Source organism: Melopsittacus undulatus, chromosome 11, assembly GCF_012275295.1.
Source record: "Melopsittacus undulatus isolate bMelUnd1 chromosome 11, bMelUnd1.mat.Z, whole genome shotgun sequence".
NCBI classification, from domain to species: Eukaryota; Metazoa; Chordata; class Aves; order Psittaciformes; family Psittaculidae; genus Melopsittacus; species Melopsittacus undulatus.
Genome location: NC_047537.1, coordinates 1,718,079 through 1,735,532, shown reverse-complemented (window position 1 = coordinate 1,735,532; position 17,454 = coordinate 1,718,079). Strand labels below are relative to the sequence as shown.

At 49.1% G+C, this 17,454-nt stretch overlaps 1 protein-coding gene across 1 annotated transcript in view; it reads left to right on the top strand.

Moving 5' to 3' along the window:
- The window catches only part of KCNT1 (potassium sodium-activated channel subfamily T member 1), a 75,349-nt gene that overhangs the window by 8,579 nt on the left and 49,316 nt on the right, over nt 1-17,454 (top strand). The window contains exon 2 of the mRNA XM_034067717.1: nt 4,044-4,217. Coding sequence (XP_033923608.1) covers nt 4,044-4,217 — 174 coding nt within the window. The remainder of the gene's footprint in view (nt 1-4,043; nt 4,218-17,454) is intronic.

Sequence of the window (17,454 nt, the reverse complement as noted above, 5' to 3'; positions counted from 1 at the left end):
TGCCTGCACTGATGGACCAGGGATGCAGGGCCAGACTCTGCTGGGTATCAAAGCTTGAGGAATAGCGGCTGTGTTTGGGATAGGGATGCTGAGATTGGATGTGAGGCACTTGCTTTCCTTCCTACACATCTGGACTGCCTGGACATCCTCGTGGGGAAAGGATGGAGTTGGGACAGACAGCTGCCAGCAGGACCTCCTACTTATGACTCCTTTTACAGCATGGGACACTGGGAGAGGAGGAAGTTAGGCTGTAAATCCCTAAAACATGGGGCAAGAGTTTGCCCTAAATGTAGGTTCAAGTGTTTTGCACACCCCAGCCTCTAGAAGAGGAAGAGCATTTTGGGAGGGTCTTTTTGGTGCCGACAGAGCAGGGAGCATCACCTGGAGCTCCTGATGGTGCCTGGCAGGTTTGGGTGTTACATCACAAGGGTTCCATAATGTAGGATTATGGATCTGTTGATGCCCCCAGGTGGTTTGGGACTGGTTTGTGGTGGGAAGCAGGAGGATGCTCTGTGGTTTCTGTGGTGCATGGCATGCAAGGAAGCAGAAGAGGAACTTGGGTTCTGTCCTTCCTCTTCTTTGATATGTGTTAGTCAATAAACACCATAAACCCCTAACACACATTGCAATGAGCTTCCAGCTGTGGAGTTTCCTCTGAGCAAAGCTGCCTCTTGAGCACTGGGGACCTGCACAGGGCCTATGTGCTGCAGAGCCGCCATGGCCAGGAACAGCCCCAGCCGGTACCAGCACACGTGTGAGCTGCTGCTGGTCTCCTGCCTGCTTTCCCAGTATCAGGGATGGTGCCATCAGCAGCGCAGCTTTCCCGATGCCCTGGTGGGAATGCAGCAAGGGAAGAATGCACTTGCAACCATCCCACGCGTGAGAGAGCGCACGGAAGGAACCCAACGTTGGTGCAGCTCCGAGGTGCCTGCTAGAACACGCTCCATGGAGCTAACCTGCTATGGGGACTGTCTTAGCTGCAGTTTAACGGTAGGAGAGATCCAAGGGGTGATCTGGTTTGGGTCACGCTCTCCTTGATCCCAGTTCCCGTGTTCCCCATAGGGTGTCCCCTTCCTGGCATGCCGATTGCTGCTGGGGAGCTGGCCAAGCTGGGGGAGAGACGGTGTCGTAGTGAGAAAGTGGAATAGTGTTGAGGTTTCCATATGCTGATTACAACGTGCAGCTTTAATGGTACATGGTTCTGGAGGAAGGAAGGGAAGAGGAGATAAAAATAAAGCTGCAGTCCTGTATTTAGCTATAAATCACTTTGGGATATTTTTTTTCCCAGTAGTATTTGAAGAGTCTGCAATAACCAGACTTGTTCATGAGTGTTTTATTTTAGCCACTACTGTTTTGAAGAAGTAGCCGGGTTGCTGTGGCAGTTCTGGAGCTCACAGTCCCTGTGTCTGGGTGGAGAGGAGGGTTGCAAACTCTCTGTGTCAGGAGAGACAAGGAAGGAGCACTTACTTTCTAAGACACTGATTTGAAACACGTCTTAAAGTGCCCGTGTAATTGATAAAGACCCGTTATCAAAGAGATGCATGCAGTATTTGTCTTGCTGAACCTTCATTCTGAATGGTTTCTTATGTGAGGATAAGAGAGAATGTATTCAAGATGTAGCTGCTACTGCAGATAGGAGAAGAAACTCAGATGCAGATACACAGAGATGGATTAATCGGGTTTGAAAAGAGCCATACCCAAAACCCAAGAGACAAGTGTTTGACAAGTGGATGGGCAGATAGGAGCCTCCTTAGCTTTTGGTGAGTGCAGGGTAATGATGGACCTGCCTGGACCACAGCCATGTGGGGAGTGCAAGCCAGGGCAATAGCTGTGTGTAAAGGTGCCCTTTCCACATGGCAGTCGGTGTGGCTGTGGTTGTGCAGCCGTAGCTTTCCTCTGGGAAAGGAAACAAAATGCTCCTTTAAACAGGCACTTAATAATCAATGGAGATTGCTGTGTGTGACAGTCTCCTTCAGATGCAATTATAATCACCCACATTGGGAGTGAGGCACCTGGCTCCCCACTTTAAAGTATGCATTATAATAGGAGAGTGGATGATTTCTGAAGTTTAGCTTTTCTCTCTCTGAAAGTCCAGTTTTGGGATGCTCCCCTGGCCTCACAGCATTGAGATGTCTCAGCTGGGCTAGAACTTTGCTGGAGGTGGCCCAGAGAAAGTACATTTTTGGTATAATTTATCATAGTTAATCTCTAAATTAATTGTGGCTTTTATAGGGGGGATTAGATTAGTGTTAGATCCTCCTTTGCAACGTGAGCTAGAGATGCTCAGCTAACTTCTGTGCTTCTATTTAATCCAGAGGGAGTCCTTGAGTTAAGAGGAGTTTGGCTTGATTTCCCCTAAAGACCAAGTTTTGGACCAATGGATGTCATAGAATAACTTCACTGATACCCAAGTCCCTGCACAGATGCGTTACTCAGTGCAGAGCTGCAGTGGCTGCAGTGTGCATATGGCAGCTGAAAGGGATTGAAAAGCTCTGGGGGTGTAGAATTAAGTGGCAAATAACATCAGTGAAAATCATCTCAAGTGCAGAGTGAGCTGTCTTGTCTTCTGGGGCCGTGTTCAGCATCATGCTGGATGCTCTTCCAGAGACTTGGGAACGACAGCTGATCAGGTCTTTGGAATGTGGTCAGCTGGGAACTTCCTTACAGAGGTTTGAGTTGTTGAAGGAGAAGACAGTCTGTGGAGCTTCAGATCCCATCTCTGCAGCCAGCAGCAAACCCCCTAGATGGCTGCTTATTGCCAATTTAGCATTCAGCTGTTTGAAGTTCTTTTGCCTGTATATAGCTTATGCAGTATGTACTGGAGGCAAAGCTGTGGGAAGGTGGTATGAGTGGGTTGGAGCGGCTTTGGGTGAGACCCTTGGAAGTGCAGCTGACAGGAGTTGGAGCCTTTCATCTATTTGCCTGCCTCACACTCCAAAGTTATATCTAAGGGACTAGGAATCAGCTCACTGCAGAGGTGCCATGTCTCCTCTTCCAAGTTCTCCCTGTCCTTCCCACTTCTGAAATTGGGTTTCCTGGCATGGCACAGATAAATGTTGCTGGTGAAGGATCAGGACCTGTGATCTTGCCTTGTGTGTGTGCACTCTGGCTTTCCGGCAGTGAATGGCTGCTTTGCCTTGGGAAGTTCCAGCTTAATCCTGATCTGCTATAATTAGTAGCTCTAGCTAACATGGGGAGCAGTGTCGTAGTCATGTTCTGGTTGGTAAATGTGGTTTGAAAAGGAGACCAAAGACAAGCTGTTAACCCTCTGAAATGAGTTTGTGAGCTGATGGAGTTTCATCTTTCCTGTGTGGCAGGGCAGGTTGCATGTAGCTGTCCGTATGCAGTTTTCCATGTCTGAGCAGTTGCCTCGCATCTCTCCCAGGCACTGTGATCCCCCCATCCCCTGCTCAGACACATGGGCACACCAAGGGACAGGTGACATCCCTTCCTGGCCGCGACACTTGGCAGCTGGACATGACTGACTCATCAGCGTTAGCGGTTTCTCATTTAATCCTGAGGCTGTTGGGATGATTTAAGCACTGGCAGTCCAGAGGGGCAGCTTGTGCTGCTTCCTCCAGCACAGTTGTGGAGCCATCACCTTGGCTGCCTCCCATCCATACTTTTCTTAGCGGGGGGAGGCTGGGGGTGGATCTGGGCTTGGCTGCCAGCTGTACATCTCTCTTGCGAGCAGTTTGATTTCCTCCTGCCGATTGGGCTTTTCCATTGGCTCCCTTTGCTCGCTCTCTGTTCGCCTGCTGAGGAGCGAATGTCCTGCGCTCGGCGCTGCCCTGCGCGGCGCCGGCCCCTCGCCTGAGGCCGGCAGACCCCCCCCGTCACCCATGCCCCCGGGGGAAGCGATCTGCAGAGGGGGCACCGCCGCCTGCCCCGCAATGTAACTGCAGCCGACGGGCGGGCAGCCCCTCCCGGCGCGGGGTGCGGGGCCGGCCCCGGAGGAGGTGCCGGAGCGGGCGGAGGGCTCGGGCAGGGCAGGGTCCGTCCATCCCCCTACCCCATTGCCGCTACCCCCTTCTCTCCCGCAGGCTCTCGTCGCCCGGCGGCTGCGGGGACGGCGGCGGGGGCCGCAGGAGCGGGGTCATTCTGGACATCGCCGCCCTGAAGATGACGGAGCTGGAGTCCGAGGTGCTGCCGCTGCCGCCCCGGTACCGCTTCCGCGATCTGCTGCTGGGGGACCAGTCCTTCCAGAGCGACGACAGGTTCGGGGTGCACGGGGGGCAGGGACGGGGACAGACACGCACATACCTGGGGATGGGGATGCGGTCCCGGGAGCAGGCGGACCCCGCTCCGGGGCGGCCGTGGAGCTCTCCGCGGTGCTGTACCTGGCTCGGAGCGGAGCTCTCCGCGGTGCTGGCGGCCGGTTCCCGTCGTGGCGGCCGCGGCGGATGCGGGCACTGGGGTGCGGGAGTGTCCGGAGGCTGCGGGCACTGGGGGGGTCGGCAGGAAGCAGTGGGCATGGCCGGGAGAAGGGGCACGGGGTGGGTGGGCTGGGGATGGAGGTCACAGGGATGAGCCGTGGACAGCAGGCACCAGAAATATGTGCGTGTTCCAGGGCTGATGGACATGCTGATGCTGCTGGCGTTGGGAGCTGTGGGTCTAACGGGCCAGCAGACGTTGAGATATGTGCATATTCTGGGCAGTTTGTTGTGTCTGTGAGTTCTGTCAGGGGCTGACAAGGAGGGAAAGGGATCATTGTCTAGGAGATGCATGGGATATAATTGGAGAGGTGAGAAGCTGGTGGAACTCCCTGTTAAGCCGTATGCAGAGTTTGGGCTAAGCACATAGATTTATTTAGGAGGCTAGGCTCATCCAGGCTGTTCTCAGAGGCTGTCTTTGCAGCAGAGGATGCTGATGGGAGCGGAGTAACTCTAAAGAGCTTCCGTGAATATGGCACAACTCTCCCTTCCTTGGGATGCCTAAAGAAATGGCCTTTATGGGTTGCTATTCCTGGCTGACTGGCAGGGATTTATTACCAGGTTGAGTGAGCTAAAGCAAGAGGAGAAATGCCGTGAGTGGCAAGTGAATTCCATGAGCAGAGCAGTTAAATGAAGAGGAATAAGAACAACCCTCCCTTCAACTCCATTCATATCATAAAAATCAAGGAGCTACAGTGCTGATGGGGAATCAGTAAGATTGTCATCTGCATGATGTATGCAGAGAGATGTAACTCGTGTTGAGAAAACCCTTCCGTTGCTGCTGAGTTAGCCTTTGGTTGGCTGCTGTGTATTTGGTACACCCGCATCAAGGCTTTTGTGCATCTGTGATAAAAGGCAAGTGAATTCTTTTATGTATGCACTTGTCATGCGAAACCAAACAAAAAAAGACGTGGACTTTGATACTGTGGGATTTACAGATGCTCTAAAGACGTGTTCCTAACTTTGGTAGCTGTGTAAGAATTGGTCTGTCTAGAAAATGTGACCCTCAGGGTTTTAAATCCCTGATTTCCTTACCAGGCACTTAAGCATTAATATAGTTTTATGGCATAATGTGAGAGGTTAATAGGAAACTCCTGCTGCAGAAAATGCCTGGCTTTCAGAATGGTTACGATATGGCTCAGTTGGATAAGTCTGAAGTTTAGAGTTCTAATAGTTTTCATATTTAAGTATTTTAATGGATCTGAAATTCAGAGGATGGCAATTGCAGATTGTGGTTTTCCTGCATTTCACTGGTCTACCCCTTAACCTTCATTTTCATCTTGATTTGAGTGTTTCTGATTCAGAACATCTCCCTGGTTTTAGTGTGGAGATACTCCGGATTATTCTGTTACATTCATTAGCCTTGTTTCCCAAGATACCTGTGTTCCACTGGCTCTGTGTGCTGCTATCTTTAGTTGTTTGACTTTCCCCTTCACCTAGAAAATACTAAAAGCTTCACAGTGTATTTGGGAATGCAAATCTATGAGCATACATTTGCTACTCACACAAAGTCCTCTTGGCTTCCCTGGGCTTTTGGAGATGCTGCTGTTAGGCCTCAGTGTCAGTCTGGGTCAATAATGATACTGGGACCTTATAGATAAACCAAGCTCACTGGTGTAATTAAGACTAGTAGGTTAGTCTGTTCCAGATCAACTGAATAAGGAGCTGATTGAGGCTAGCAGAAAAAAAGCAGGAAGCCTTTTGGCTTTGCTGTGCTTATAAATACTAAGCAGCTGAGGGATGTGCTTTGAAGTTACAGCACTGACAGGAATGCATGGAGGAAGATTCCCCCATGTAAGCAGTATGGGGAACTGTGCATGGTAAAATAGAGCTCATTGGACTTGTGTAACACCGAAGGAAAACACCCAGAGCACTAAATATCTCATTTGTAAAAGCAATGCTGAATACATTAGCATCTCCAATATTTGCTTGTGAAAAGCTCCCCTAGAATGATAAGAGTGCTGATGAAAGTGAGGAGGTTTCTGGGGTCAGCAGGAGACTAAAAGGATGGGAGGCTGTGGGGGAATCCAAGTTTCACTACTGGGGATTTAGAGCCACTTCTGTTAGAGATGTATTAATCCATCCTCATCACAGAGGATGCTGAGGAGACACCAACACTGGTCTGAGGTAGTGCTGGAGCCTGAGGAGACAAGAGCTTGGTGAACAAGGAGATAATTAGAGAGCTGCGGTACAGCAGGAGGAAAGTGTCCAGATAACCCACAGCACTGAAAGAATTAATCAGTGAATATGAGGTGGAACAGGTAAAATAGGCTGCTTCTTATTTACTTGTAGAATATGAAAGGTGAAGACAGTCAGTCTAAGGACGTAGGGCTTAGTTTCTGGCAGGTAGACTGACATGAGAATTACAATAATACTTTGAATGTTGTGTGGAGGATGCTACTAAATCAGCCAGGAAGCAAATAGGAAAAGATCACCTAGAAGAGGAATGGGTGAGGTAAATGCATTTGTGCAATAGGGGGAAAAGCCTAATGACAAGAGAATCTAGAGTTGTCAAATGGAAGTGCTCCTTCCAAGGTCTTTGGGACTCATTACCACAAGGCATCTGGAGGGCTTTGGGCTCAGCTGTATTTCAGTGCCATACAGCTGTACTTAAATACCATGCTTGACATTTTTGTCAGGCAGGTCTTCAGGTTCTAGAAACAGGATTAACTGTCATTCAGATCTACATCTCCAGAGGGCACAAACTACAGGGTACAAACCCTTACTGACAGGGACTGAGAGGGTGATTTCTCCTTTGGGAAGGAAAGGTTCTCTTTGGGAACCTTGCAGTTGCCTCGGTGCTTTGGCAGAAGTCCTCTCTGGTTCTAGAAGTTTCTTTCCCTCTTTTGGGAAGGTTCTGTCCATGTCAATAGTGGGATGAAAAGAGATCTGTTCTGTTTTCCTATGGCAGTATTGCATTTCTTATCTCACTGATGTTCTCTTGTCGTAGAAGTATTCATAGCCACTGGAATATAACAGTCAAGAGGCAGGGTTTAAAGTGTTGAGCCTGTAACTAAAAGAAGGTGAGGAACCAGAGACATGAATACTGCCAGTGCCTGGCTGCCCTGCCACATACCTGGGACATGATGACTCCAGAACAGGAATCCTCTGTGCGATGGTGCCTATGTGTGTGAGAGCAATGCCAAGGGCTGCTGGTGGAAGGGAGAAGGAGCTCAATGCTGCATCCCATTGGAGCTGCAGGTCTGGGCTCTCTATGGAAGGCTTCTGTTCTAAAGTGATACTGGTATTTGCTGATGAAAAGCAGCTGAGAAAGCACATCTGCTGGATTGATAAATATTGTTTTATACCACAAGCTGTGGCTTCCCTTTGATCTTTGCTGTCCTGACTACGGCAGTTTTTGGTCTCCTGCATTCTCTTCTCTTGGACGGAGCTGACAACTGGGCTGGGGCATGTATAAAAAAAGCCCACAAATGAAATCAAACTGTATTCTCAGAGATGTGCCACTAAGAGCTTATTCGTTGCCTCATTTAAATAGTCTGAATGCTTTCCAGAAAATCATAGTCAGAAGCCACAGTCCTATTTACAGTAGCAAGAAGTAATGGATGTCACTGTGATTAAGTGCATTTTTTTCTGAGGCTAATTATCAGAAAAGAATCATTTTGATGGGTAAGGGTGTTTGGAAAAGCTGCTTGAGCAGAAGAATTCAGCACCAGCTCCATAAAAACATTAACATCTATTTCAAATCAAAGATCTTTCAGATATTGCATAACCCAGAAAAGAGGCTTTTAACAACTGGGGCAAATTCTGCTTCCAGGTCAGACTGGGTTTGGAAGCTCCTTTGTCTGTTAACTGACATCTGGTCTTGGTCTCTTGAGCTTGTCCCTCAGCATGGCTCTGGATCATAGGTTGGGTTATAGCTGGCACAACCAAACCAGAGTGCTGAAGTATCAGGCTTGTAGGAGCTTACCCTTGCACTTTTCATGCTAACATGCCCCAAGTGACTTTCTCATCAGATGCATCATTACATTAATGGATCTGGGCAGTTTTGTGTCCCTGTGTTAGGTTCTTTGGATGTGTCTGTGGCTGAATCCCTGCTTCATTGCCATTTGATTTAATGGGCAATATTTCTCATTTTATTTGGAAGATGCAGATGCTGATTTGGAAATGCCAGTTTGTGTCCTGAAGTTAGAGCCATTTATTTCTGTGATGATGAGGTAGTGGCCAAGATTTTAGGCTCTGGACTGCAATGTCTCTTCAAGCTGTACCATCTGTGCTGGTGAAGGTTTGTACCTGGATTTAGGAGATCCAGCTCTGATGCCCGTGTGCCACAAAGTCCCTTGATGAAGGCTCTTCATCTGCCAGCAGTCTGATCCCTTGCTTGTGGAAGCAGGATGGAGGTGTTTATTGTCTAACAGCCATTCCCTCAATACGAGCATTAAGTCCCAGTCTCCCACAGCTCTGTGTGCAGAATCTCTTGAGGGCTGTCTCAGTTGTGATGCCTGAGGCCAGCCGCAAACCAAGTGATAAATAACACTGGTGAAGACGGTGGGATCTGAAAGTTGTGTATGATGACTTGAATTGAATTGCTTCTCCTCAGCTTTTGCCACCTGGCAAAGCAAAAACAGGACATTTATTAATTGGATTCGGCTCTTTTCCTGAGTCAACACTTAGCCAGAAAGTTTTTATCTGACAGTACAGAAACAAGTGCTCTGCTCAGGAAGCCTGCAGCACTGACCCCATTCCCTATTAGCTGCTGTCTAAGTTGTTGGAGAAGCTACCACCCAAGAGCTTATGGGGTGGCCAGGTCCTCCCCAGTGAGGGGGGCTGCAGCAGGCCCTCTCCCTTAAGAGACATGTGCATTTTCTTCTGTTTGTAGGCTTTTTCTTTTAGTCACAGCTAGCATTCCTAATTGCAGTTTGCTTTCAGTCGTTCTGAAAGGCTGTCGTGGTGATGACTAATGTGGTGTCTTCACTGGAGTGCTGCTTGGAGCTTTTTAAATGGATGTTTCCTTGTAGCTACTGGTGTGCCTTTGAGTATTCATCCTAAGGCAGGAACCCCTGGACATCAGCAGGAATATTAGGAAAGTTATGAAAGTGATAGAATAAGAGAAGAAATGCATTTCTCTTATAATCCTGTATATTATTTTATTAGAAAAGAGTCATTATTCTTTTCAGGGATATTGCTTTTACTGTCAGGAGCAGACCTTGGCTAGCAATAAAAGTGAGCACACGTAGCAGTGTGGTGGAATGAGTGGAGGTGTCCCTGGAGTGCTGCAGTATGTGCAGCTGCGCCCTGATGAAAAGGAAGAACAACATTGATTTTCAGTTATTTAGCGCAATTTAACACTATGGGCTCAAATTTCCATCCCTCCCTGGTGTATTTTTGCAGTTTATTTACTTTAGTTTCTATGCAATCTATGGGGAAGATGGACTTGAAAATGAGAATGTAGTGGTTTAAGTTACCTGAGAGTGCCTGTTCGAGTGAAGGGGAAAACGTGAGCAAGGGGAGCATGCCCTGCTGAGAGCAGTGGGGATAGTCCTAAGAGAGACTTGCAGCAGCCGAGGAGCTGGTTTTGGCTCATATTGTGTGAAAGAGCAAAGGGGGAGGGAAGGAGGAGCAGCTCTTGCAACCAAGGAGTGAGGGCTCGGTCCAGGTGGACACACTGTCACAGAGCACCTTGTGTGGCTGCTATTGGCCCTCTGGGAAGAGAATCCATCACAATGGCATTTTTACTGCCCTGCACCCGTTGTACAGGACACACAATGTCCAGACTGAGGAAATGGAGTGCAGAGTGACACGAGAAATGTCCTTCTGTGGTTAACTAGGGCAAATCTCCTTCCATGTGTTCTGAGACCGAAGCTCAACGAGGACATTGCCGGTTGCTCCAGCTGTGCACAAGCCTTGGGGCACTTTTCTGCCCGGAGCTCCTGTGCTCTGATGGATGACGGCTTCAACTTGCCAGTACAGAGCAGAGAACAGAAATCCCATGCAAACCAGTGACAGCAGCTTGGTTGCATTGAGGATCCTGCCACTGATCTACATTTTGTAGGGTTCATGGGTCCCTTTTGCACCAGGGAAGTGTCATGGATGTGAGTCTGTCCACAGATAGGGTGAAGGAATGATATTTGTCATCACAGCAAACCCCTGCATCTGCAGAAATCAATAGCAGTGCTGCTGTTGGCTTGGGTGAGGGCAGGAGGTCAGGCTGAGACTGAAGCTGTCACCGCTGCTGTTGTGGCAGTATGAGAAACAACCCGGCAGTTGTAGCTGTAATTGCAGAGAACACATTACATTTCCCTGCTATGTTTTCCCACTGCTTTATCTCATCACAGTTGCATCTTTGTTCTCGAGGGAAATCATTTATTGCCATTCTGAAGGTGGTGCTCATTCCTTTTCCTCTGCACAACCTGTTCATGGCTGACTGCGTGTAGGGAGCGTTGGAGCTCAGGCATCCCCCGCTTGCAGCCTTGGGGGAGATGGGGGCTCAACTCCTGCAGCACCATCACAGCCTTCTGCAGCCTGCCCAGGCCTCGTGCAGCTCTGCTTGGGTGTGAGCTGCTCTCTCATAGACCCCTCTGTGGTCATGGTAAAAGAGATCACCAGCAGACCCTAAATACATTGCTTAGTAAATCTGCCCCATGTCTTCTCCTTCAAGGCAGCATCTCAGAAACTTCATTTTGTGGTAGACTGTGCAGCAGAGGGGTTTAAAGAGGAACAAAAAGTCTCAGATTTGAATCAAAACATCTGTTTCTAGGAAGTTCCCCCAATAGAGAGGATTAATTCTCTATTGTCTACTGTTTTCAGCTCTTATCAGAAGCGATGTGAACACATTGCCTGCTGAAGCCCTGCAGCTAGCACAGGTTTCCTTGCCATGCTGCATTTGCCTCTGCTCCACTGGCACCTGCTTGGATCTGTAGCAAAGATGCAGAGCTTCCCAGTGCCTGACCCTCACTCAGTGCTCCACCATCGTCCGTTTACTGAGCCACGTTTCATGTCTACTGTTGTCAATAGTTTCTTTGTCAGAGATGATTTTTGCTGCTGCTCTTTAATAATACTGTGGCAGAGCCCTCTTGAGGACAACACAGACATGACTCCATCCAACATCCATGACAACATCCACCGAAACTCCAAACCCAGGGCAAAATGGTGATTTTATTATTCTCTCCAGGACAATTTGCAGTCACCTGTCCTGTGCCTTTTGGGGTTTTGTATGTATGCTTTTTATGTAGCTCTGCACAAAGCTGACTGGTGTGGTGTGCAATGTAAGATGTTGGATACGCTGTCTGTGGGGTGCAGGGGTTGTGGATGGGGTCTGTCTGTGCCATCAATTGTTGTGTTCCCCATGCAGCAGCAGCTCAGCTGAGGCTGGAGACTGAGATCCTCCACCCAGCCTGATCCTGCTTTGGGATGTGTGAGGGTCCTGAGGAAGGTGCTGTCATCCTGCTGTCTGCATCCTGCCGTCTGCAGGCCCTGAAACTCTTGGAGCTCCGTGTGGATCTGCAGGTTGTATCCCCCCTTCCTCGCGTGATCCTTGCTCTTCTTCACACTCTGCCTGTTCCTTGGTCCTCACTTGCAGAGGGTTGTGGCAGGTTCCTCACTCCGTGTTGGCTCTTGCTCCTGTCCTTAACACCGGGAACGAACACGGATGCTGTCTGTCTGTCTGCTCTCTGCTACCACAGCAGGGTTTAACTTTCACTTCCAGGTGGTGTGAAACCCACCACGTCTCCTGTGATGGAGATCTGATGGGTTATGTCACATGTGGGTGGCAGGTGCCGCATGGTGAGCGCTGGTGCTCTCTGCTCCTAGGGGCCATTAGCTCCTTGTCCAGGCTCGGATCCTCTCGGAGCCGGGCTCCATCCCGCAGGCTCGTGCACCTCCATCCTCCATCAGTGCGGATCACACGGCGCCTTCGGGGAGGAACCGTGGGGGAGTGCGGCAGGAGGCTGCGGAGCCCGCGCCGGTACTCCAGGGCTGTGTTTGGATTAGTGACTGTGCCGTGCTTCCTGCAGCCCACGCGGGCTCCCGCAGCAGTGATGCTCTGCTAATTTAGCAGCTACCTTGAGGCAGGAGCAGTTGCGTTTTGGGCTGTGGGTACAGTCATCGAGCCTTGCCTGGGATCTGCGCCGGTGCTGGTTGTTGGCGCAGCCGTTGCTCTGGTTCAGTTTTGCTGCAGCCGTTTTCTGCCTGCAGATCAAGACAAGCACATTGAGTTTGGAATTGGGCTTTCCAAATGCTGTGCTGCTGCTTTGGCCTGGCCAGATCAATGGGAGCTTCCGCTGTGGGTCAGCACCCATCACCCATTACCGGGGTGCCAAGCGGTAGCTGGAGCATGAAGCACAAACGCTCAGTGGCAGGGTACGTGCTTGCTCCCTGATGGCAGGAGCTGTCAAGAGAAACGTCTCCTCTGTCTAGGAGAGAGGAACGTTTCTGGGGAGCAGGTGGTGGAGATGTTTAGCAAATGTCAGCTTGAGACCTTGCCATGCTGTGGGCTGAAGTGACACTGCTGAGAAACGTGTCATCCTGTCAGAAAGCAGCAAGAAAAATCCACCAGCTCTGTGTTTACGAGCAAGGAAAGGCCTTTGCCAAAAGTGGGTGGTTTTCCACCCCTGAGACTCGTGGAATGAGAGCTCCTCGGAGCAGTGGGAATCCTGCTCCAGCACATAGCTTAAGCCTGAAAGCAGGAGCTATTGGCACCGGGTAGGGCATCGCCATCCCCCTGGGCAAAGGCTGCCAGGCTCTGCTGACCCCGCACCATGGTTCCTGCCTTCTCTTCGGGGTTTCCTTTGCTCCCTTGGCTCCTCTGTGGGTTTTAGGAAGAAGCAGCCTCTGCGCTTCCCCCTTCCTTTGCTCAGGAGCCCAGAGCCTCGCTCTGCAGGGGAGGTGGGAGGATCTCACCTCCTTCACATGGAGCAGGTCCAGGCAGGGGTGATGCCAGCCAAGCAGCTCTGGCGCGATGCAGATACCTCCATGTGATGAGTAAGGCTTGGCCTTGCACCTCGTGTAATTGGGGTTTTGACAGAGCTGGGGTAGCTGGGGCTCTGCCAGCGCTGCCGTTCATCGCTGCTCCTGACGTGGGATGTCTATTTTAACCAGAGACCAGGCAGCTTCTGCCCCCCTGCAGGCAGAGAGGAAGTGAATGCGCTCAGTTTATAGATTGTCTCAAGTCTTCTGCTGGTTCAGAAGTCTTGTAACTATCACCATTAGGACATAAGCATCTGGCCAAGCCATGCTGTATTATATCTGAATGCTTTAATCAATCCCCTAGAGCTATTTAATTTGAAAGTGGCCTTCTTACTGCACACAGTGTGCTACTCTGTGTATGAGCAAAACCAGCTTAAACAGAAAGGTTTCCTGCAGATGGGTGCTCAATACAGTTTTTCAAAGCTAGAACACTCCGACTTCTCCTTTCAGACCAACTAGGGATGTGATTGCATGACCAGGAGTGGGGAGAGCTGTGGAGACACAAGGAAGCTCATTTGTCCAGTGTCCACGTGTCAGTGTGTGAAGCACATAATTACATCTGAGCTGGTAGTATTGTTTGGGGGAAAAAAACCCTAATTTAATAAAAATGTGTAGTAATTGGTTATTAGAAGAGACTTTAATTGAAATAACTGGCATGGCCACTAGTGTGCTAATTTAATCTGGTATTTGTAATGCAGAGTCACAGTGTTTGTTCAAGGATAGAGGAATGGGTATTAGGTGGTGCTTGTATTTCTCAGCATGAAGTTACAGCTGGTCTCTGGGAAGACATTTATTTGAGCAAGCTATTTAGTCACTGTTCCTGAACTCGGATTTTGAAGATGGATTTGCTTCATTATAGTTTGATGCAATTACACCCACACTGCTGAGAGTGAAGGCCTCCTCTGACACTTCACTTCTCACTTCAGATGACTTGAGTGGTCTTTCTAGTCATGTGGAGCAGCTCCACCTCTCTGGCACAGGGACATACCCTTGCTGAGGAGCTCGCACACATATGTGCATGAGTGTTCTCACCCACGTGCTGGCACACAAGCGAAAGGGGATGTTCGTCTTTCCTGTACACCCTTTCATCCCTCCTTGTCTGAAGCTCCTCAAGGCCTGCGTGCATGGCAACAGTTCCAGCTTGGTAAATCAGCACCGTGAGGTTTTCCCATGTGGAGAAAAGCTTTATAGTCTCATCCAGAGTGGAGGTCTCTCCAGTGGCCGTCTCAGAGCTGTTGCCAGGGGTTGCCACAAGCTGGATGGCTCTGCTGCAGGAGCTACTTATCTGCTGGGTCACTGGAAGTGTTACGTGGTGACAGGCTGGTGACACAAAGAGCCATTAAATCTCATCAACCTTTTCCAGAGCTGACATTCAACGATTGTTCCTTTTCATCTTCATCCAAAATGCTTTTAAAGCCCAATATTGTCATCTTGTTTGGCTTCTTCCCACACTGTATCTGCACTTAGAACTGCCCAGTGCTGATGGAGAGGTTTATTGCCAGCAGCTATTGTGCTAAAATTGTGAGGAAAACCAATTTCTGGTTACTGTCTCTAATGGGAGATATATCTTCTTGCTAAGAACTTGCAAGTGGATTTTAGTGCCAGATGCAGTGTTCTGTGGCTAGGAAATATTCGTCCTTCCAGGGTTCAGCAGCATAAGTATTTCTGCTTACAGACGTGCACATGTATGAAGGATGGATGCTTTCCCAATGGTGTGGGTTAAACCCCCAAAACAAACAGCTATGAAAAAGAGCAAAGCCCACTGAGCCTCAAACCTTGCCCTCGGATGCCTGGGAGCATGCCCTGTACAGCCTTGTGCCGGACTCCTGGCTCCAGAGCTGTGCAGCAAGACCAGGTTAAGCCCAAAGTGTTAGTTAAGTGAATCCAAAGCCGTTGTTGGCTGGAGGAAGCCCTGTGCTGGTGCATAGAGGAGCGAGAGTGTCTTCTGCTGTGTCCATGACATGCAGGTTCTCCAAGGACAGTTGGTGATGCTCTTTGGAAGTGCATCCAGCTTTGGAAGTAAGCTTTGTTCAGCCTGTAAGCATGCTGAAGCAGAGGGCACTATGCCAGGCATGGCTGTGCCTGCTGAATGAAGCTGGCATTCACACTCGAGCAATGGCTTTGCCAAGTGAGCTCCAAAGGGAGTACATGGCTTCAGAGGGAGCAAGTTTGGAGAGCCTGGATTGGGCTTTTAGTGGGAGGGAGGAGGAGGAGGAGGAATGTTCATCTCTGTTGCAGGGAATTAGGAAAGACTGAGGTGAAATGCATGCCTAGATGAGACCTATGCACTGTGGGTGCCTTTTTATGTGTTGCGTGATCCCCCATGCCCTTTTGAAGTGAATCCTCCTTTTGAAGGAGGCTGATTTCCAAGAGCACAGTGGATGCTGTGATCCTGTGTGTATTGGTGAGCACAGAGGGCACTGAGGTTTGCCTCGGGGCTGGATTGCTGCTTTTCTTGAGCAGCTTCTAAGATCTGGAACAATTATTCCACCTTTTAAGGCCCTTTTTGTCCTCTAAGCTGCCCTGTTTCCTAATAGCAGATCTTAGGGAGAGAAAGGAGTGCAGCTGAACCTGCTAGTGCAGATATTAATACAGTCATGTTATAATTTAATCTTGATCCCATTAAACACACTTAATGATCAGAGAGTTCTTCACTTAGTGTAATGGACACTTTTCCAGATGATGGGGCTGAAGATCAGACACTTGTTATGAATGTCTGTTTATTAAACAATCTTTCTTCCTAAAAGCTTCTGCCCAGCCAGAATGAATATAAATGGAGAGGATGGTGCTTGCAGCTCAGTCTTCAAGGAAATACCAAGTAAAACACTGGAGCCTATTCCTGTTTGGGTTTGTGTGTCTTTATATAAGAGACGAGAACAGGCCAAGGCCATTTAAGGTGTGCTTTTACTGTAGGTGTATGAGGCGGTCGAGCCCTGATGTCCATGAAGTAGCATCTGCTCTCAGACTGGCTCCTGGAGCGGCTATTTCCTTCCCAACAGATGATTTGGTCATGGGAGCTGAACCAGAAGCTGATGTGCAGATAAGACCAAGTGTGTGTAATAACCTGACTTAAAATGCTTCTCTGTGGCTTTAGTCTGACCGGGTGTGCTCTTTCATGTGTATGGCAATGCCTGTCTCCTCTGGGGGGGAATTTTAGGGATATTTATGTAGAAGAGGCCCCTGTAGCCTCTTCCATTGGGAGGACAGTGTTTAATGCAGTCATCTGCACACCTTACTCCTATATTTCAGAGTACACAAAGTGGGTAGGCACCTGACATTGTAAAAGACCTTTGCCATTGCATAAATGCTGTGTTTAGGGCTCTTAGGCACGCTGTGCCTGGTCATGGTGGTGCTTTGGGTGATCCAAGCATTGCACCTTCCTGTTCCTTTTAATGCCTTGGTGCTTTCGGCTGAATGTGTAAAGAGGGAGACCCTGTTTGTCACGTCCATGACAGCGTCTGGGCACAGCGTGAGCCTTGCCATGGGCACTGCACATCACCTGGGCCCCAGGGACTCCTGCTTCCTGCAGAGCTTCCAGCTGCAGAGCACTGTTGATGGGTAAGCAAGTTTTCCTCATTGAAGTTAAAATAAGAAATGTACTTGAAGATCAATGGTCTGGTACAACCCCTTGTTCTCGTCCTTCCCACACACCATGATGAGCCTGTCACAGACTCCATGGAGTTCATGCCTGATTTCTGCAGCGCATTGTGAATTTCCTTTTATACGGACTTGCCATTTTCTCTGTCTTATGTAATGTATTACAAAATGAAGACAGACAGAAACAGAGAACGGATGGCAAATGGTACCTCGCATGATCCTGCGGCCCTGGGGAGGGGACAACATGTTATTACTATGAGACATAACCAGTAGAGCTGATGGAGAGCCCCAAAGCCCAAGTTTCTGGTTTGAAGATTCATCTCTCCTAAAAACAATCAAAAGAAATATATATATTTAAAAAGTTTTAGGAAGGTTTTTAGCTCAGAGAATCGTAGAATAGTTTGAGTTGGACGGGACCTTAAAGCTCATCCAGTCCCGACCCTGCCATGCGCAGGGACACCTTCCACTAGAGCATCTTGCTCCAAGCCCCATCCAGCCTGGC